The 21,799-nt window shown below is 39.1% G+C and overlaps 1 protein-coding gene across 1 annotated transcript in view; it reads left to right on the top strand.

The window, feature by feature from the left end:
* The window catches only part of LOC111156670 (myosin light chain kinase family member 4), a 79,612-nt gene extending 71,297 nt beyond the window's left edge, over window positions 1–8,315 (top strand). Inside the window, exons 10-11 of the mRNA XM_022517702.1 lie at window positions 1,435–1,513; window positions 8,211–8,315. Of these exons, the coding sequence (XP_022373410.1) occupies window positions 1,435–1,513; window positions 8,211–8,315 (184 nt within the window). The remainder of the gene's footprint in view (window positions 1–1,434; window positions 1,514–8,210) is intronic.
* Window positions 8,316–21,799: the final 13,484 nt, after the last annotated feature.

Raw genomic sequence — 21,799 nt, 5'->3', positions numbered from 1 at the left:
GTGTTCAAATCAATAGTTGGATGAAACTGTGGTCAAAACCTGATACCACTATCAGAGAATAAATTTCTGGGTGCAAAAATAAACTTGAAACTGTACCAAAATTTTAATTATTTGTACTATGTTATTGTTTATTTTTTAATAGTCAGCTTTCAGAAATTTATATTCCTACAGTACAGAAATAATAATTTTTGGCACTGTCAGTTATTGGAATGCTTCAGGAGGTCCAATACTGAAAATTTATGATATTCAACAAAATAGCACTTCCAGGTGAGGTTGGTGGAGGTCAAGAGTTTCAAAAATAATTATATCTGGCTGTTTAAGGTCCTACTAATGGTGATGTTGTCACCAAGTTATTAAACTTTCCTTCATGGATTCAAGTTAAGAGTTATTATCTCTTCAGATCTTTTACTTAAATATTCAGTATCTGACGGAGCAATTTCACTGAAGAAATCTACAAACTGGAGCTCCATGCCCATTGGAAACTACTTTCTTGATACTATTTTAGAAGTAGGCTCCAGGCTGTTGCACTCACTTACAGTTTCTATTTTGAAAGGTTATTTGGTTTAAGGTCATAAATGTTAGCACACAAGACAAATTTATAAAACTTGGAATTAGAAGATAATATCATCTTTATAATTCTTTCCCATGTTATTTTTTAAATCATATAAACCTTTGCTGGCTCAAAGGATATAGTTTCTTTGTAAAGGTATCTAATGAACTCTCTCTCTCGGTACTTACATTAACTCTTTATCTATTTAAGTCTTCAAAATTTCTTTTTAAAAAGTATTTATTGATTTAATTTGGGAGAGAGAGAGAGACAGAAGAATGTATGGGAGGGGTAAAGGGAGAGAGAAGGAAAATCCCAAGCAGACTCTGCACTGAATGTGGCAGAGCCTGACGTGGGGCTTAATCTCATGACAGTGAGATCACGACCTGATCAGGACCAAAAGTTGGAGCTTAACCAACTGTGCCACCCAGGCACCCCCAAAATTTCTTAATTCAAAAGTTAGTGATGCATATTATTCAAGAGCTTTAATATGTAAAGTCACTTTTACAATTATCAAGAATCATTGTAGCATTTTGTTTTTGGAATAGTAAGTGTACTTTTATTTTTTTTCCACTGATGGATAGAAGTTCAATTCATGAAGCTCAAGCATTGCATGAAAAATGGTTACTTGTGTTGGAAAGTGGATGTTCAACTATGAACAACAGTTTTGAATTATTTGCCTCACTTGTCTCACTGCTGTTGTTACCCTGACTGGATTTGATAGTACCCTACAACCATCAATGATAGTTCCAGAGAAGATAGAACTGCCTGTGAATTTGACATTTGGCCATCTGGTCTCTCTAAGGCAATGGCCAGAGCTGAGGTGAATGACAGATTCAGGCCTCCTTAGTGTGTCTCTGCTAACAGCCTTCCAAATTTCCCTTTAGCTGGAGAATAAGTGCAAGTGAAGCTCTCAAACACCCTTGGCTGTCAGATCACAAGCTCCACTCCAGACTCATCACACAGGTAACAGGGGCTTGTCGCTTTTCCTCCCCTTTTCTACCTGACCTCAGTCTCTTGGTGATCAGAGGCTAAAAGCATCTTAGTCTCATATGGGGTTCTGTCTAATTCCATCTGTCATAGCCTTCCAATTTCGTGCTAATGTTGAACTGCTTAAAATGTTTTTATTGAGCAGTTGTGTGTTTTTTTTTTTTTTTAAATAAATACTTCTTACATGGTTTAGGAGATATTATTTTCAGCATAACTATTTATTATGTTTATTATTCAATCATTATACTCATTATGATATAAATTACATCACTGTACTATGCACACACACTTATACACATATATAGTCTAGAATATATAAGCAAACAATATTTTGGAATAGTTGGGTTAGTGTACATTCAGGATAAATGAGCCTTCCTAAAACAGAACTCAGAATTTTAATTGTTTATGGTTACCTTGTTCAGTCTTCTCTGGGTACCACAAAGCTGTAAGACTCAGGTTGATCCAGATAACAACATAAATATATGTGAAGGAGACTCTTACCAAAGACTGAATGAAGATGACCTAAGTATTTGTGGTTTTTTTCATCTTTTTTTTTTCAAGTTTCTAATTAAATTCAAGTTAGCTAACATAGAGTTTAATATTAATTTGAGGTGCAGAATTTAGTGATTCATCACTTACATGCGATACCCAGTGCTCATCACAAGTGTCCTCCTTAATCCCATCCCTCATCTAGCCCATTCCCCGCCCAACTCCCTCTATTAATTCTCAGTTTGTTCTCTAACCTTAAGAGTCAGCTTCCTGGTTTGCCTCTTTCTCTTTCTTCCTTTTCTCCTGAGTACTTGTTGACAATAATTGAGCCCACACTCTGTGTTAACTTCGTACAATAAAATTCCTAATCTACTCTTACTGCCTCAATTGCCATTTATGTTCTTATAGCCATCTGCCTCTTTAGCACAGATTCTTTTCCTAAGTTTCCATTTGGATCTTCTCAGTCCTAAACTGAACTTGTCTTCCCCAACTCCCTCCTCCTCTACCATCCTCCAAGAATGGCCCCCACTGAGTGGCCTAAGCCAGACCCCCTGGGCTTTGCTGTTTCCTTCCTTACCTTCATCCTCCCATCTCGTATTTAATTTATCTCCAAGTTCTATACATTATTTTCTCTAATTACTTCTAGAATCTGTCTAACCTTCTCCATCCTGTTGGTTATCCTGGCATATGACACCCCTCATCTGAATTACTGTAACAGCCTCCTCTAGACTTTTCCACCCACATCCTTATGGATCATACAAATAACACAGAACCAGAAGTGTAACATTTAAGAAACTCAACCAAACATTTAGGATGTTTAACTGGCCAAGATATATAGAGAGGCAATAAGTAATATCTGTCCTCAGGCCTCGTTGGGGAAAGTCTAACTTGAGCATCAGTTAAGATGGTGGTTGTCATGCCCTGGAGCCATATGCGCTTGATACACTTTCATTTCTTCCATCTCTGCTCCCCATCCTTCCTACTCCCCAGGGTTTTGGAGTGGAGCTTTTTCACTGACCAACAAACCTTGGAATGACTATGTTTCAGGTACTCATTTTTTCCACATCCAGTTTTTATTGAAATTAACTTTACTTCTAAATTCAGCATCAGAACTAAGTTTTATTTGTGTCTGAATATACTTTTCCTTGATAATTGGTACTGATGTCAAGTAAAAATAGACTTTTTACCTAGTTGGTACCTCACCCAGACTACATAAACTGCTTATTAGGGTTACCAACCTATTTTGGGCCAATTTTCCACCAATGTATTTTTATCCAAGCTTATTGGTGTCCAAATACACTTTAACGTGGTAGGACAATATGGAAACCATGGCAGATAGATAATGACATTATACAGTTTAAAAAGTGCTTAAAATATTTTTAAACCACATAACAACAACAAAAATCACCTTTTTGTTATTCTGTCCAACCGTTGGTACCTAGGTGAATGGACATTTCAAGAATGATGGGGATTTGGAAAAAAATTTCCATTGTAGAAATCTAGTTAGTTATCATTAAAGTTATAATTATATGGCACTGTGCCACGCACTGTTCTAACTACTTTACAGAAGTTAATTCATTTACTCCACATGCCAATTCTCTGAAACAGATACTGTTATTCTCCTCATTTAGATGAGGAAACAGAGGACAGAGGTTAAGTACTTGTACAGGATCCAGGCGAAAATGATGGAGCTAGCATCCCCGTGTAGGCAGGCAGGCTCTGGAGTCTGAGCAGAACTTCACCACTCTGCTATCCTGCTGGATAATGGGCTTCTGAGCAAAGGGGGCCTGATGATGTTTCCAGAACTCTTTACGTTCTGTACATTTTTGGTGTTACTAAAAGCCAGTATTCAAGCTTAATGTATTTTATTTTTCAAGGAAATATTAAGACTAGATTTTTCCAGAAGATTCATTTTTGGAATAATCTTGGTTCTGATATGTTCTATAAAATCAGAATTTAACTTTGTGTTGAGAATTTAAGTCTTATCCAAAACTATTTACTATTTAAATCTAACTTTTATTTTTAAAGTCTTTCCAGAACTTTTATTTATCTCTTTTAATTGTTTCATGCTTAAAAGCACTTACCATTCCTTAACCACTAAGCCTGCCTATAATCAGTCAGTAAATTTAAGAAGGATTTTTTCCCCCAGGAATTAAAGCCCTGTAGCTCTCTGCCTTCTGTAGTATGCTCTTACATTTCCAACCATCCATATATAACCCATCTTCCATCAGAAACAGCTCTCAGCTGGAGTGGAACAAAGCATTTCCAAATTACAAATCTGTTAGAACTCATCAAGCACCTACTGCAGACTTAATAAATGCTTTGGGCCTAAAGGAAGGAAAACTGAACAACTATGACATTGTTTCTTCTTTGCCAGAACTAATAAGTCTATCTTTCCTTCCCATTCCCAGCTTTATGATCTTAGATCATGCCCTTTTTCCAATTTACTGAACTAATAAAATACCTTAGAACATGATATTCTACCTCTGTCCATCTGTTCTCTAATTCGCCAAATCATTACTTCATTAATGACAACTCTGATCATCTTACTGTATCACCAAAAATTCTTCCAGTGTTCCCCATCGTGCACACCAAACACACACACCCAGCAGTCAAGGCCTGCTATGATAAGCCCTGGTCTCAGGCGTCTAGTCCTGTCTCTGCTACTGCTTCTAGCTTAGTCAAAATCCCTCTGTTTCTGATTCTGAGAGTGATGACAAGGGAAAGTGGGGACATGCTCAAGTTGGACCCTGAATGTGGGTCAATGTGTCTGTCAGAGGGTCATGAACAATGTGGGCTTTTTTTTGTAATTCTTTTAATTTTTATTTATTTTTTAAATTTCTTTTCAGTGTTCCAGAATTCATTGTTTATGCACCACACACAGTGCTCCATGCAATACGTGCCCTCCATAATACCCACCACCAGGCTCACCCAACCTCCCAATCCCTTCCCCTCCAAAACCCTCAGATTGTTTTTCAGAGTCCACAGTCTTTTCTGGTTCATCTCCCCCTCCAATTTCCCTCAACTCCCTTCTTCTCTCCATCTCCCCAAGTCCTTCATGTTATTTCTTATGCTCCACAAATAAGCGAAACCATATAATAATTGACTCTCTCTGCTTGACTTATTTCATTCAGTATAATCTCTTCCAGTCCCATCCATGTTGATACAAAAGTTGGGTATTCATCCTCTCTGACAGAGGCATAATACTCCATAGTATATATGGACCACATCTTCCGTATCCATTTGTCCATTGAAGGGCATCTTGGTTCTTTCTACAGTTTGGTGACTGTGGCCATTGCTGCTATGAATAAACAACGTAGGCTTTTAGAACATCTCTCTAAGAGCATTTTCTACTCATTAGCCGGTCATTAACTCTTCAGGTGTTCTCATACATTAGGAATGAAGTGATTAAAAAAAAAGTTCTAATCTTTCTCTAAATGTTTTCTGGTTTCCCTAGAAGAAGAATTGTTGCTCTAATGTGAAGAACCTTGTGACCAAATAGCCCATGGAAGGCACCCATTTGAAAGGTTGGTCTTGGATCTTTTCCTAAAGAGATGTTTTTGCAAGCCTTCAGAGAGAAGAACAAGAAATAAGTCAAATGTGTGTTACACTATGTGGGAAGGAGGGCAGTGTTTCTGCAGAGAGGGAGGGCCCTGATTTTAGACTGCTTTGTGTACAACATGGATCTGCCATTTTCTAGCAGGAAAAACCCATTTCCTTATTTATGGATTGAGCATAGTCTTACTTCTATGCTTATTGAGTGGCTCCAACAAGATAACCCAAGCAAAGCCTGCAGACCAAGGCCTGGCACATAGAAGGTGCTCAATAATTAGCTCAGGAGAAGTTAATAACTGAAGAGGACAGTCTCTGGTAGTCCTCACAATTGTGTGGGATCAGAGGAAGTATTTGTATTTTTTTTGTTTTTCATATTGATGGGAAAACCAATCTCAGAGACTCATAGACTACATAACTCCCCCAAGGCTCTGCTGCAAGTACATGGTAGAATGTGACTTCTCAGTTGTCTCTGAATTTAAAGCCCATGCTTATTTTTCTTCCCTGAGCTGCCTTCTGGTATTGCCCCATTCTTGGACCTGGAGTAATCACCACTTCATACAAAGCTTCTACCCTGCTTAGAATTTTGTCAGAAAACATAAGCGATAGTGTTACACATGAACACATTTGATTATATCAATAAGCTAGCTTAATTTATGCTCTGAAGGAAAAGCCTAACACAGTGTACTTATTACAGAGGACTTTTAGGAATCCCAATATTTATATTGTTGTTGGGGGCCCATTTATCCTCCAGCAAGTCAGTTCTCTAATTTGGGACAGTAAGTCCATGGCCATTGTTTCAACTCAATTTTAACAAATGTGTAAGACCTTCCAGTCTGTGTTCTTGCTGCCGACTGGTCTTACTCTTTTATTCTGATTGGTATTTATTCTGGTCTGAAGTTTTGGTTTGTCTGTTTGACTTTATATTCTTGTAAAGTGTTGAATCTTTCATAGAATAAGATCATGCAGAAACAAATCAGTAAATCATAACAAAGTTACAGACCAGAGTTAGGAAAGCATTCAGTCTTTGGTGCATGGGTCATTTACTTAGAAATCTGTCACTTATCTAGAAATCTATGAAACATCAAAAGAAAGCCTTGGGCTTCCTACTTACAAAGACCATTCTCATGTGTCAAAGTAAAGTTTTTGGGAAAGTAGAAGAAAGCTTTACATCTTGTGAAAACGCAGAGAAGGAAAGTACTCTCCATGCTCCGAGGCCTGGGTCACTGGGCTTGCTGAGGTGCAGACCAGACTTCCTGTGAGTGGTGGGCACCAGAGTTCGCAGGCGGCTCTCCCTCCCAATTTCATCCACAGTGACCACAAACCTCAAGGGTTTGCCAAAAACTGCATTCCCACCATGAGCACTGGAGTCACTTTTGAGGCCTGGTAGGAATGAATTCATTGGGTGACAGGAGGTTGCATTGCAAGGCAGGCCTGTGACCAGGGTCCAGCAGGGAAAGAATGAGGAGGGAGTGACAGTGGGAGATGGTAGAGTCCTTCCATGTCACGTTGGCGCTTTGACCAATGTGATGGAGGATGGTGGCAGTCTAAGAGGTGACATTCTACAGAGGACAAAGACATGTGAGCCAGTCACACTAGTGCTTGGATACCGTTTTGGTTGGAATTGCTTGATGTGACCTTTCTCTGGGCCCGCCTCCAGATGGTCACTTGGGCTTGCTGCCTTCCTCTCCTCAGTCCCTCCAGCTCCAGTTAGCCACAGAAATTCACCTTGGTTGCACTGCAGGTCGGGGAAGAGCTGTTTCAGGTCCATGGGATGTGGGCACTTCCTAGTTTACTTTTTTCCTTTTTTTTTTTTTCCCAAATTAAAATGTAAGCTTTAAGATATTAACTCTGAGTGCAGCCTCATTTGAGAAGTTTTTTTTTTTTTTAAATCATTTTTTTTATAGTATTTCCTGCCAGGATAAGATGGGGGTTTTGGCAAACTCTGTTAGGAGTAAAACCAACTTTGTGATAATATTGATTTTTAAAATCTGGTGGTTGAAGATTATTCCTGTGGAAAAAGAATGACTTCCAGGCCCTATGAATAAGGCCGGATCCACAATGTAAATTGAGGCATATAAATCTCCTGCAATTTGTTAGAGGTTTTTGATGCGTTGAGGAAACACTAAAAATCAACCCGGTGGCATTTCTCTTTGCGTTTCCATTCCATCTTCTGCCAACCTGTGAAATAAAAATTGAGGATATGTCCTCAGATCCATAGGAGTGATGTAGGCCTGCAAACTGTGTGGGCCCATGTCACACATAGTCATAATGCAAATGAAGACGTTCCCACGCCCGCTTCTTGATGTCACCTTGATGTGGGGTCAAGCTGACAGGACGGACAGTGTGGCAGAAAGCTCGGGAGCTGGCTCGGCTTCATATGAAACAAAGCAGCCTTGTCCTTCGATCTTGCAAATAGTACGAAAATATCTTGCATAAACTGAAAAAATAAAAACCCAACCCAACTCTGGTAAGCAGTGGAATCCTGCAAAGGGTTTCTTTTTTTTCCTTCTCACACGCACACATGCATTATAAAAAATCATGTGTGGTTTTCCTAAGGGGCACAACCAACTAATTACAATTTTAAAAGCCCTGCTGAATTAACAAGAGTCATATTTTGTTTGCTTTGCAGGAAAACTGCTGCGGTTGCTGCTGCGTTGGGAAGATTTTTGGAAAAATCAGCAGTTCTGATGCCTTGACCCCAATGATGACGGGTGGCTATGGGGGCTGGGAGTGACGCTGCATTTGAACTTGGAGCACCCAGTTCAGGGGGTGCCTACTGCTGTGGTTCTGGGGATGTAGACAAGCCCCATGCCCCTTTCCTCACATCCCCACACCCCACGGTAGGACACAATTGGGAAGATGTTTCCTTGACATCTTGAGTTTTCAATGTTTATTTTTTTATTTTAGTCACTGGGATAAGGGGTACACGATTTCTGCTCTTTCTCAGCTTACTAGAACAATCAGACTGGAGATTTATTGGAGACATTTAAACCTGGAGGATACCTTGAGAGGGAGAAAACTGCTTCCAGTCCTTAAGCTATGCCTTTCAAAGGGGTGATCATATCACCAGAAGAAAATTACATCTTTTGTACCTTTGAACACTTGGTTTCTCAGATTTTGTGTTTTTTTGATTTGGTCTGAAATCAGGTGACTCCAAATGATAAATAATTTGCTTTCTGGAACTTGAGCTGTCTCTGAATCCTGAGGCAAGAGGCATCAGACATTGTGTCTTCCGTTTATTCTGAACTTTTCTCCCAGTTCATTGGTTTCTTCCAAATAGCAATTCTACTTTCAAATGAGTGGCATGCATTTCACGAGGCACTCTCTGCTCTCTTCTGACTGAGCATTCATGAGATGAAAGGCACTAGTTTTCACCACTGGAGCAAGAGGTATTTGCTTATGGCTAGTGTTTAGAATTTGGAATAATGGTAACAGTCACAAGAGCTTTCCTCATGCTGCTGTTGTCAATGAGAGATGGGTCATGAGCATCCCAAGGAAGGATGGCACTTTGCTTCCAGTGTTGAAACTACTTTGACAATAATGCTCAGGTTTCTGGTTAAATTCCAACATTTCTGAAGCCCAATGATCTCTCCCAGGCAGAGTCTCACATGGCTCAGTGGTTGTGAAGAAAGAACACTCAGAAATCAGAGGTGAGGCAAACACTCCTGCTCACTCTTTGGATATGAGAATGATTCCAGTTGGAAGCTTCTTGTTCCTGAGCTCATGTGCCATCTCATTACGGATTTTTAATAACGGAAGTGAGCCCTACTATATATAGCATAGAAAGGCGAGGGCCCCTCAAAGGTGAAACGTGTGTGTCATTTCTTGATGAAGAAGAGGCCGTGCAGAGCCACACGAAACTCCTATCACACATCCAGCCTCATGATCACCATTCAGCTTCTTAAGCTGTCCTCCTAGTTCCCATTTCCAAATAACTCCTGTGTTGAGATCAGCTATAAAAATGCGTTTTTAGCTGTAAATGGTTCTAGGCTCCAATAGACACCATACACCCTAGCAATGGCTGTATTAGGGAGGGCAGTTTTACCTGGTATTGGCTTTTCTCCATCATTGCTCGTGTCCACCTAGTGGATCCTTCTAGCATGTCCTTGAATAACTGTATGTGTAATGTTCTTATTCTCATGTGCAAGGTAAAGGAGAGGTAGAGACAGAAGAAAATGTGTAATTTAGTGAAGACCACATGCCAGTTTAGTGGTCATGCTAGCTATAAAACAGACTCCTTTCTAGCTTTGCTCTTGCGTTATGATGCATTTCTTTTTTCCTTTGGCCTATGCATTTATTCAAGGTTGGTTTTCTTCTGCTCCTGTTATGTGACTATGCTTAAAATGTTTAATTTGGTTTCCTTAAAAAAAAAAAAAAAAACCAACAACACAACAAAGCCCTGTGACTGAATTGTTATATTACTGGGCTATCTTTAGCTGATGGTATTCATCGAGTCTGGAAAAATACAAGCCAGTGCGTGCATTAATACGCAGACCGCAGAGAGCTGGCATCTTCTCAAATGCTAAATAAGATGCAAGGGTCTGATTTGAAACCCCTCATGGAAGGGTGTTTTCTGTCCTATAGGGTGGAATCTACCAGATAGAGCAGGAGGTCTTTTGCATCCAGGTCCCATTCTGACTCACCTTGGCAGAGAAACTTTCACCAGACCCCAACACACGGGAGAGGGAACTTAAGCCAACTGAAGGAATGATTTCTTTGTCAAATGAATCCACTAAGGACTCTGCAGTCACTGGGTGTAATTTTTTTTTTTTAAAAAAGAGGTTTAGAAAGGAGACTCTACTTTAAAAAAAAAGAATCCCCTTTGAATTCGGAGTTTAATTTCCACATTTGGATGGGGAGGCCCCCCCATGCCAGCAGGGTGCCTTTTATACGAGAGCTGAGGATAGTCTGCATTGCAGAGTTGATGATTACAGTCTCGAGTTACAGCGAAATGGGAGAATTTCGGTCTCCTGCTCATCCTGTTCCCTCCCTCCACACCCAGTGTGGCTGCTCCTGCAAGAACTGGTAACTTGGTAGATTGCCACTCTGATGGGAAAGGGGGCTTTGCACAGCGGAGAAATCAAACCAGATGCAAGCACGGACCAGAGAAGCTGAGTCTGGCAAGACTGGGGCTATTGTGATCAATTTTTCCAAGAAGTCATTAGGATTTGATAGCCTGATTTGCTCCTTCGCCCTCCTAATGGACGTTATGGCTTCAGTTGCTTGCATCAGGCAGTAGCCATTTCTTTGGAAAAAGGCAGAAATTCAGCACGGATGTGGCACTTCCCACTGCCTGGAGAGAAATAAAACTCACAAAGGATTCAAGAAAAAGCATGCCCTCATTTGTCATTTGTAAGATACCAACACTTTCCCAGAACCTGTTGCTATTTAAAAATCGGGGAGAAAAGAGCTCATGCCCAGTCCATGCCATGAAAATATCTGAAATTGGATTCTCACCTGAACTACCTTGGGGAAAGATTTCTAGGTTGAAATGGGTTAATTCTCATATTTGTTTTTAGTCTGACTTCATATTATTTTGCTTTCTTTCCTCAAAAATGTAAATAGGCATGCTGCTATTGTTGTGGCTTACTTTGATGTGAATGTGTTTTGAAGGATGCGTGAATTATGTATGACATTTTCACCATTTTTATGGAAATTAGCATAGCAAAATTTTTTCTTGTTTTAAAATCAAAATACGTATTTGATATCGGGAAATGAGGGTCTTATTTTTAATTTCATTCTTTTTTTCTTCCTTCTGCTCCCACTACCCCTACTCTAAGCATGAGCCAAATGGTGTCAGGTTGCATACATGTACTAGTTCAGTTTGGATGATGGGCCAGTTTTGATGAGGAAACCTCATTTGGAAAGTCCCTCTGTGTGAGTGTGACAGGAGGGTAAGGCAGGTGTCTGTTCCTGGGCAATTTCAGCATGGGTGGAGGCTGTGCCCTCGCTGTGGCTCACTTCTCAAAAGCCATGATGCTTCCTACCTTGCTTTTGCTTTATCTTTTTTTTTTTTTTCTTCTTTCTCTTTCTTCAGTTAGAATCAAAGTCCATCTTCTTATCCATCACGGTGCTCCCCTAAAGCCTTTTTGAGATAAAAATGGTATTTCCAAAAGTCAAGTTGCTTGCTGTCCTAAAGGAAACTTGAAGCTGGACTATTAGATGACTAGATGTTCGAGTCCTGGATGAAGGTGACTTCCTTGTCTAGCATGAAGTCAATGGTTTCTCCCACTAGAAGTCCTACATATGTCTCTGAGCTCCATTTTAGTCAGGTGTGCTTTCTGTAAGTGATCTTGATGTGGGTAGTTTCACCTTCCATGAAGGCTTACAACTCAACTACTACTTATTCGAAAGAGCAGAAAACATGAATACCCGAGTGTTCCTATCTTGAATTGTATGTATTTTGTAGTTGTCCCAGCCGATGGATGTCAGTGAGTCCTTTCGATGAGGTTTAGTAGTGTAGGTAAGAAATAAAAATGGATTTGTAATGTGGTGATTGCACATGTCATGTATATTTTTTTTTATTTCTGAACATAGTTTCATTCAGCTGTATTTCTTTGCCTTACAAAGATGTACAACCATCATATATATGTATTATATTGAAGAATAAACATGGACCTTATTTATCCTTTGGTTAATGAGTTAAATTATTCAAAGTGGACTTGGTAATTACAATACAAACTCTGTCCTTTATGATAAGTTCTGATATGTTAAAAATCCCATGGCATTTAGAACACAATACCTTAAGAATAAGGTTTTTTTTCTTTTTAAAGATTTTATTTATTTATTAGAGAGAGAGAGAGAGAGACAGAAAGAGCATGAGCAGGGACAGGGGCAGAGGGATAAGCAGACTCTTCACTGAGAAGGGAGCCTGACCCCAGGACCCTGAGATCATGAACTGAGCCAAAAGCAGACACTTAGCTGACTGAGCCACCCAGTCGCCCCAGAACCTCATACCTTAAAAAAAAATGAAGCCACACTACTTATTTGGGGTTCCAGAAGCATTCATTTTTGGCAGGGCCCAAGGTGGCAAAACGACTCTCCCACTTGAAAACAGTGGTGGTTAGGATGTATCCACACAGATTTAGGATTTTTTTCCTGTTAATTTCTATTAATAGAAAACATGGGCTGAGGTATATGTAAAGTGTCTAGTGCCAGAACAGTGTTTAATAAATTATTAAGGCACTTAGCAATTCAATCTTTTTAAATGTATCTTCATGATTATTCCTCAGACAGGTGTCTGTAAGGTGTCTGCTTTAGAAAATTTGCTACTGAAATATTTCAGTATATAATGGCTCCCCATTGTCAGCTGCCACATCACTTTCTGGGGTCAGCATTGGCTGGAAATGCTGCTGGGATGCCTCAGCTCCCAGCACACATGCATGCTTGAAGATGATATGCTTTCTGTGCCAACAGTCACATGTTAGCCCGGCAGTGACTGGCACTGACTCAATGTCAACAAGCCCCCTCAACCCCCACCTGGCTTGAGATAGCCCTACCGAATTTTCCATTGTCTCACACAAAGGGATCCTATCCCTCTCATTGAAACTCCAGTTGTTTCCAACTTGCACTGCTAGGTGAAGCATTCTGACTTCTTCCCCAAAGTGAGGAAACCTCATGATCATCTGTGATATTGTGATATTTTAAAAACTATGTATTTGGTATCATCCCTGGTTCCTGGTGCAGAGCTTCCAAACACTTAGAATTTCCTGAGTGATAGGGGTGAGAGGAGTATCTCTTGTTCTCCATGATCAGGCCCTTCCAACCATTCCTGAGTTTATGCCACTGAGCAGACTCTTGGAGGATGGGGTTGGTTGCCTGAGGAAACAACCATGTGATTAGACGATTGGAATTTTCAACCTCACCCCTCCACCTGCAGGGAGGGGAAAGGAGATGCAGATTGACTTAATCACTCACGGCCCATGATTTTATCTGTCATGCCTATGTAATGGAACCTCTATAAAAACTCCACACAAAGAGGTTTAGAGAGTTCCTGGGCTGATGAACAAGAACACCTCTTTGTGCCAGAAGAGTGACTTACCTCAAACTCTACAGGGACGGAAGTTTCTGTGCTTAGGACGCTTCTAGGACGCTTCTAGACCTTGCCCTATGTACCTTCTCATCTGGCTATTCATTTGTATCCTTTATTATGCGCTTTATAATGAAGTAGTAAAAGTGAGTAAAGTTTTCCCATGGATTCTGTGAGCCATGGTAGCAAATTATTGAGCCTTAGGAAGGAGTCATGGGAAGCCTCCATGTGTAGTCATGTCAGACAGGAGTGTGGGTAACCTGGGCACCCACCGTTGTGATTGGTGTTTGAAGAAGGGGCAGTCTTGTGGGGACTGAGCATTTAACTTGTGAGGTCTGTGAGAACTGCAAGTTCTTCATGCCAGAATTGTTTAATACAAGGGAAAACCCCACACAGTCAGTGTCAGAAATGTTGTAAGAAACAGTTTTCCTTTACCTTCCAATACTGGCACAATATAGGTCCCAATGGACAGCTCCGCTCTTCAACGTAGAGGCTCAGGTCCTGGGACTCAGAGGTAAGAGCCAATCATCTTGCCGCCCTTCTCCTTGCTCTGTCCTGAAGTAAAGTGAGTGGGGCAATCTCCCTCACTACCCCTACAAAGGGAGGACCCTGCAACCCACTTTGTTACTTCCTCCTACCATTCCTTGCTCTGAAAGGGGACACCAACCCCACCTCATGATCCACACCCATCAGGAAGATAAGCAGGTCCCGAGGCTCCTCCTTCAGTAACTTACCTCAGCTGCTCTTCATAGTGGGCTTCTCCGAGTGCTTGGAACTTATGTTCCCCAGACATTGCTGTGGGTACGAATAGGGTCTCGTAAATAGGGTCTTCCCTCGCTCCTGCGTAGGGAAGTTTGAGAATTCAAAGGCCCCTTTCCTCTCTGTGCTCTCTTTGCCCATTTTAGTCCAAGCTGGTGGTGCACCTGGTGACATGAATCTTTTAAAAATTTTATAGGTCGCCTGTGAATTTTATTGGGATTGACTCTATTAGAAAAGACCACCCCCACAGATCTCTTCGAGATACACTTTTCTCTACCTTAGACTTCTGCTGAGCCTACTGAAGGACTTAGAAGTTCTTTGAAGCCCTGTTATTTGACTGAATGATTCCATGTTGTATTGTCTTGGATATTTCGGAGGTCTTTAAAAAAATTTGAAACTCTTGGCTTCATGATTGGACCATTTTTTCTTCAGAGTGCCCTGGATTTGATCTTTACCTGGTAGCCATTTCTTTTGTTTTCTTTTTTTAAGATTTTATTTTTCTAAAAAATGTGCCTGCCCAGCGTGGGGCTTGAACTCACAACCCCAGGGGCCCCAGCCATTTCTTAGTTGTACTATCATTTGTTATCTGGAGAGGCTGGAATTTTTAACTCCCTCTTTGTGTAGAATTCCTTCCTTTAGTTTACCTCTCTTTTCTCACATTTTATTATAAGCAGCAAGAAGAAATCAAGAAGAACTGTCAACAGTATCTGGAAATCTCCTTAGCTAGATCACAAAGTTCATTGGTAAACTTTCTACTTTCCTTCCTCTCAAATGACACTGCTAAATTTCTGCCCCTATATTACAAAGATCATTTTCCTCCAGTTTCAGTTAACATTTTATTCACTCTCTTCCTCAAGCCATCACTCACAACCTCCTCAAAGATTATTAGGGTTTCATGAGACACTCTTCCAGGCTCTTCAAGCTCTCAAATACACCTCCCTCACCCAAGTCTTCCCAGCTTCTTCCCACAGCCTGTTTCCAAAGCCTCTCCCACCTTTCAGGTGTTTCTTACGGCACTGCCCTACTGCATCTGATGGCGACCACACAATAGGCTTGCTTATACTTCTGCAACTTCATACACCCCCTTCTCTCTGAAATGTTTGCCTCTAATGTTGTCTACCTGATAAACACCCCAATCCAACTATCCTTCCCCTTCTGGGGCAATGTCCTTATCACATCCTCTACGTTTCTCATGGGGATTATTACATTATTTCCAACCTTCTGCTTTTCTGGTCTGGCTTCCCTCTTCCTGTAAGCTCCTTGAGTATAGGACTTAGGTCTTATTTTTGTCATAGTTATTCTTTTCTCTGTAAGTTTCAACAGAGATACCCTTTGAATGCATGAATCCTCATTTTGCTGGATTTGGGAGAACATCTCAACAATATTAGCAAGACTTATTGAATTAACTTTTAAAAATATTTACATTTTTCTTTTGGTTTAGACCCCTTTTTTCCCCTTCCATGTGTCATCAAGTGATTAATGGCAAAAGTATAGAATATTATGAGTAAGTAAGAGTTTATTTTCCATGTGTATTCATAATTTTAAAAATTTCCTTCATAATATGCTTAAAAATATGCCAACTCGAGAGAAAACAATTCAACAAGGATATTCATAATTCTTGCTAATTAATGTCTGAACTTTTTTTCCCCTCAATTACTTCACACACCTGTTCACTGTAAATTTCCTGAGCAATTTTTATACCATGTTAATGTTGCCCAGAACTTGGACGCACACCTGAGGTTTTTCTGTATTTTAATTATTTTCAAATTAATTTTAATATTCTGAATAATTTCAAACTTACCCATATGTTTAATAAAATTGAACTTTACATTTCAAAAATTATGAAGTCTCCCCAAGGTTTCAAAAGACAATGTATGGTCTACTTTTATAAATACTTTAAAATAGTTTTTAAAAAATCCTTTTACCAAAAAGCTTCCTTTTTGTCCCATATCTTATCATGTAAAATTAACTTGGCAGCTTTTGTGGTGTGCAGTACCTCACAGCTTTCCAAAGTGAAACATGTTTTCACTCCTCTGCCAAGCTTGCCTTCCAAGTTGCCTATAACCAGATCCCATGGCTCTGCTCAGTTTTTTTGCAACAGCTTTCACTTTCCTTACGTCCCTCTTAGCAGTCCTTTTGCTTCAGCTTGTGCTAGCTTACAGATTTGGGTAACAACCAGATGTTTCTTAAGACATCGAATATTTATGTTAAGGTACTTTACAACACATTACCAATAGCATAAAGAGAACAAATCAGATAATAATTGTTTCTGGTATGGGAATCCACTGGGACTTGTAATTTTCAAAATAATAGCCTTCAACGTATAAGATAAGAGGAGATCTTGTTTGTATCAGCAAAATGAGGTTTCAATTTTCTCCTAGTAAGCTGTAAACAGTGTTTACTGTTCAGCATTTATATAGTCATTTATATTCCATATAACTTAATAGCCATTTTTATTAGTTATTGGTAGTTATTATGTGGTATTGGTATCCTGTGGAGACAGCTAGAGAAATAAAAAAAAAATTAGGCTTAGATGGGTATATGCAGCACATGGACTTTCTGATTTTAAAAACAGTCTATTGTTTTTGTATGAGCATATACACACATGTACACATATTCCCAGACTTATGAACAGATGTACAATTGTCAGAACAATGGAAAAATCAAATTAAGATCAAATAGAAACCCATTTAGTCAATATAAACTTAACTTAGAAGACCAAAATCCTGGGGCACCTGAGTGGCTCAGTTGTTAAGTGTCTGCCTTCGGCGCAGGTCATGATCCCAGAGTCCTGGGATCGAGCCTCGCATTGGGATCCCTGCTCTGCGGGGAGCCTGCTTCTCCCTCTCCCACTCCCTCTGCTGTGTTCCCTCTCTCATTGTGTCTCTGTCAAATAAGTAAATAAAATATTAAAAAAAAAAAAAAGAAGACCAAAATCCTAGGCCAATATTTGCCTATTCACCATTTCCAGTTTTTCTTGGAAACAAACAAAATGGACAGATAACAATGATAACTACCTGGAAATAGTGGGATACATAAAGTAAAGAGGATTTGAAGATACTTACTTTAGAAACAGGCCTAAAATATACATTTAAATGACTATTGTACTCAAAATAGTCATCTTCTTTGGCTATACATTTATTCCAATCTCTCTCTCTCTTTTTTTTTTTTTTTTTAATTTCATGCATGTTTGGAATTCCTCTTTAGGAATTGCCCACTATCTTGTTTGGAAAATGCCTCCATCAGATCAGTATCATTTCTTTAGGCCAACAGTGGGATTGTTGAGTCTCACCACTCATTTTATGCACTAATGTGGCACCAAATGACTTCCGTTTTCAAAAATTAGGTAAAATCTTTAAAGACTTGCTATCATTGAAGTTTTTTTTAAAAACTGTAATGGATAACCTAAAAATTATTCTTTAAAAGTCCTAAAATGGTTTTGAGATATGTTGGTACAATTGAATAGATGTAACTCTCAAGTTACTTCCATGATGGTGATCACATTCATCTCTAATATAAATGTTAACAGTCATATAAATTGGGTATAAGTGCTACGTTCCCTGCATCCCCTAAGTTTTGATATGTTGTGTTTTAATTTCATTCATCTGAAAGTATTTTCTAATTTTACTTATGATTTCTTCTTGACTTACTGGTTATTTAGGAGTGTGTTTCTTAATTTCCACCTATTTGTGCATTTCCTTCCATTACTGATTTCTAACTTGGGATCAGAGAACATACTCTGTATAATTTAACTTCTTACAAATTTACTGAGACCTTCTTTTATGACCTAATCTATGGTCTATACTGGAGAATGTTCTTCATGCATTTGAGAATAAAGTATATTCTGCTAAGGTTGGGTCTGAAGCAAAGCAAAGGCTGGGCTTGGTTCCCCTCAATTCTAACTGCAAAATCCAGCATTCCTTGGCTGTCTCCATAAAAAGAAAAGCTAAACCTCGGTGCCTCTTGAGTAATATATGTTGCAAGAATGCAAAAGCAGGAAGAACTTAGAAAGGAGGAACTCAGCTATGAAGGATGGAGAAGATAGGACCAAACCTCTCTCTGTGCCAAAGTAGACCCAGCACTGACCTTTCACTGACATGTCCTCTCACCGTAATACTAAAAATCACACCCAAGGGTGGAGATTAACATTCCAGTTAGACTTGCAATACATGAAGAAGCATGACCTTTAAGTGCACAGGAGCCAAGAAATCTCTACCTCTACATGCTTAAATGTTACCCTTTTTCCACCTGGGCCTCTTTAAAGCTCTCCTGCAACTCTTCTAGGGGCCAGCCTGAAGGACTTTTCCTCTGTGCTGTCTCCCTTGTGCTTGAGCATAAGCCTCAATAAAGCCTCACCTGGAACTCCTGTTTGGCATCTTGTCAATTTCCATTGTTTAGAGAGCCCAAGGGCCCAGTTCAGTAACAGGTGTTCTATACACATTTGTTCGGTGTAGTTGGTTCACACATTCTCAATTCTTCTCTTTCCATGTTGATCTACTGTCTAGTTGTTCTATTCATTATTAAAAGTAGGATACCGAGTTTTCCAACTGTTACAGTGAATTATCTATTTCTCCTTTTGACTCTCTAAGTTTATGCTTCACCCATTTTGGAGCTCTCTTGTTAGGCACATATGTTTGTAATTTTTGACTTCCTGATCAATTGCCTCTTTTGCAATTTAAACAGCATCCTTCTTTGTTTCTAGTAGTAATTTTTGTCTTAAAGTCCATATTATCTGATGTTAGTATAACCACTCCAGCTGTCTTTTGCTTATTGTTTGCGTAGTATATCAGTATATCTTTTTTCCTACAAACTAACTTTGAATCCAGCATTTGTCACTTGTAGGTACCATGTAGTTAGATTGTGGCTTTTTAAATAAGTTAATTCTGCCAATATCTTTTAATTAGAATATTTAACGCAATTGCATTTAATGTAATTATTAATCAAGTTTTGTTTTCTATATGTCATATCTTTTTGCCCCATATTCTTCTATCATTCTTTTATTTTGTGTTAAATAGTATTTTTTAGTGTATCATTTTAAATCTCTCATTTTTTTTTAAACTACTTTTTTTAAGCTATTTTCTTAGAGATTTTCCTGGGGATTACAATTAGCATGTTAAGTTAAAACATTCTGCTTTGCATTAATATCAACTTAATTTAAATGGCATATAAAACTTTGCTACAAAATAGTTCTATTCTTATCCTCTCCTTTGTGCTCTTATTATCATATAAATTATATCTTTATATATTATCATCCCATCAACATATTTTTATAATTATTTCTGTATGCAGTGTTTTTTAGATCAGATAAAAGATGTTATATTTACCTGTGTACCTTTACTGGTGCTCTTTTTCTCTACATATGGATTTAAGTTACTATCTGTTGCCCTTTCATGTTAGCCTGAGTGGTTCATATTATTATAATTATTATTATTATTCTATTATTGTTTTTTAAAGATTTTATTTACTTATTTGAGAGAGAGAGAGAGAGCACAAGTAGGGGGAGCAGCAGAAGGAGAGGGAGAAGCAGTCTCCCCGCTGAGTAGGGAGCCCGATGCAGGGCTCGAGCCCAGGACCCTTAGATCACGACCTGAACTGAAAGCAGATGCTTCACCCACTGAGCCAACCCAGACACCCCTGAATGATTCATATTATTATTATTTAAACTACTTTATTGAGGTATTTACTTTATTATACTTCATTAGCGTACAAATGGTTTTCCTTTACTATTTCTTATACAGAAGGTTGGGTATTAACGCATTTTCTCAATTTCTATTTATCTTGGAATTGCTTTTCCTTTATTTTTGAAGTATCATTTACTACATATAGAATTCTTGATTGACAGTATTTTTCCTTCAGCACTATGAATACACCATTCCACTGCTTCCTGGCCTCTATGGTTTCTGACAAGAAGTCAACTTTTAACCTTATTGAGGATCACTTGCGTGTGATAAGTTCTTTTCTCTTGCTATTGTCAAGATTGTCTTCTGGCAGTTTGACCATGACATGTTGCTAGGTGTGGACCCCTTTTAGTTTACTTGAAGTCTGTTGAGCATCTTGAAGTTTTTCACCAAATTTGGGAAGTGTTTGGTCATTACTCCTTCAAATATAATTCTCTTCCTCCCCCCAACTTTTTCTGCCTCTTCTCTTCTACTGGGACTCCCACTGAGTATATGATGGCATGCTTGATGGTGTCCCACAGCTGTCTGAAACTCTGTTCATTTTTCTTCATTCTTTTTTCTCCCTGCCTCAGGCTGTATAATTAAATTAATTTATTTTCACATTTACTGATTCTTTCTTCTACAAATTAAATCTACTATTGAGCCCCTCTAGTAAAGTGTTCACTTCAGTTGTAACTTTTTAACCATATAATTACTAATTTTTAAAAATAATTTCTATCTGTATTGATATTTATTACTTTTTATTTTTAGAGAGAGAGAGAGTACACACATTTTAGAGAGAGAGTTGGGGGAGGGGCAGAGAGAGAGAGAGAATCTTTTTTTTTTTTTGAACTATTATTTTTTTTTTAATTTTATTTTTTATAAACATATAATATATTTTTATCCCCAGGGGTACAGGTCTGCGAATCACCAGGTTTACACACTTCACAGCACTCACCATAGCACATACCCTCCCCAATGTCCATAACCCCACCCCCCTTCTCCCAACCCCCCTCCCCCCAGCAACCCTCAGTTTGTTTTGTGAGATTAAGAGTCACTTATGGTTTTAAAAAAATAAAAATAAAAAAATAAATAAAAAAAAATAAAAAAAAAAAGAGTCACTTATGGTTTGTCTCCCTCCCAATCCCATCTTGTTTCATTTACTCTTCTCCTACCCCCTTAACCCACCATGTTGCATCTCCTCTCCCTCGTATCAGGGAGATCATATGATAGTTGTCTTTCTCCAATTGACTTATTTCGCTAAGCATGATACCCTCTAGTTCCATCCATGTCGTCGCAAATGGCAAGATTTCATTTCTTTTGATGGCTGCATAGTATTCCATTGTGTATATATACCACATCTTCTTTATCCATTCGTCTGTTGATGGACATCTAGGTTCTTTCCATAGTTTGGCTATTGTAGACATTGCTGCTATAAACATTCCGGTGCACGTGCCCCTTCGGATCACTACGTTTGTATCTTTAGGGTAAATACCCAGCAGTGTAATTGCTGGGTCATAGGGTAGTTCTATTTTCAACATTTTGAGGAACCTCCGTGCTGTTTTCCAGAGTGGTTGCACCAGCTTGCATTCCCACCAACAGTGTAGGAGGGTTCCCCTTTCTCCGCATCCTCGCCAGCATCTCTCATTTCCTGACTTGTTAATTTTAGCCATTCTGACTGGTGTGAGGTGGTATCTCATTGTGGTTTTGATTTGTATTTCCCTGATGCCGAGTGATATGGAGCACTTTTTCATGTGTCTGTTGGCCATCTGG

The sequence above is a fragment of the Enhydra lutris genome, unplaced genomic scaffold (genome assembly GCF_002288905.1).
Source record: "Enhydra lutris kenyoni isolate GAN:26980312 unplaced genomic scaffold, ASM228890v2 scaffoldscaffold48, whole genome shotgun sequence".
Classification (NCBI taxonomy): Eukaryota; Metazoa; Chordata; class Mammalia; order Carnivora; family Mustelidae; genus Enhydra; species Enhydra lutris.
The sequence above is the reverse complement of the archived record's forward strand: the minus strand, read 5'-3'. Positions and strand labels throughout refer to the sequence as shown.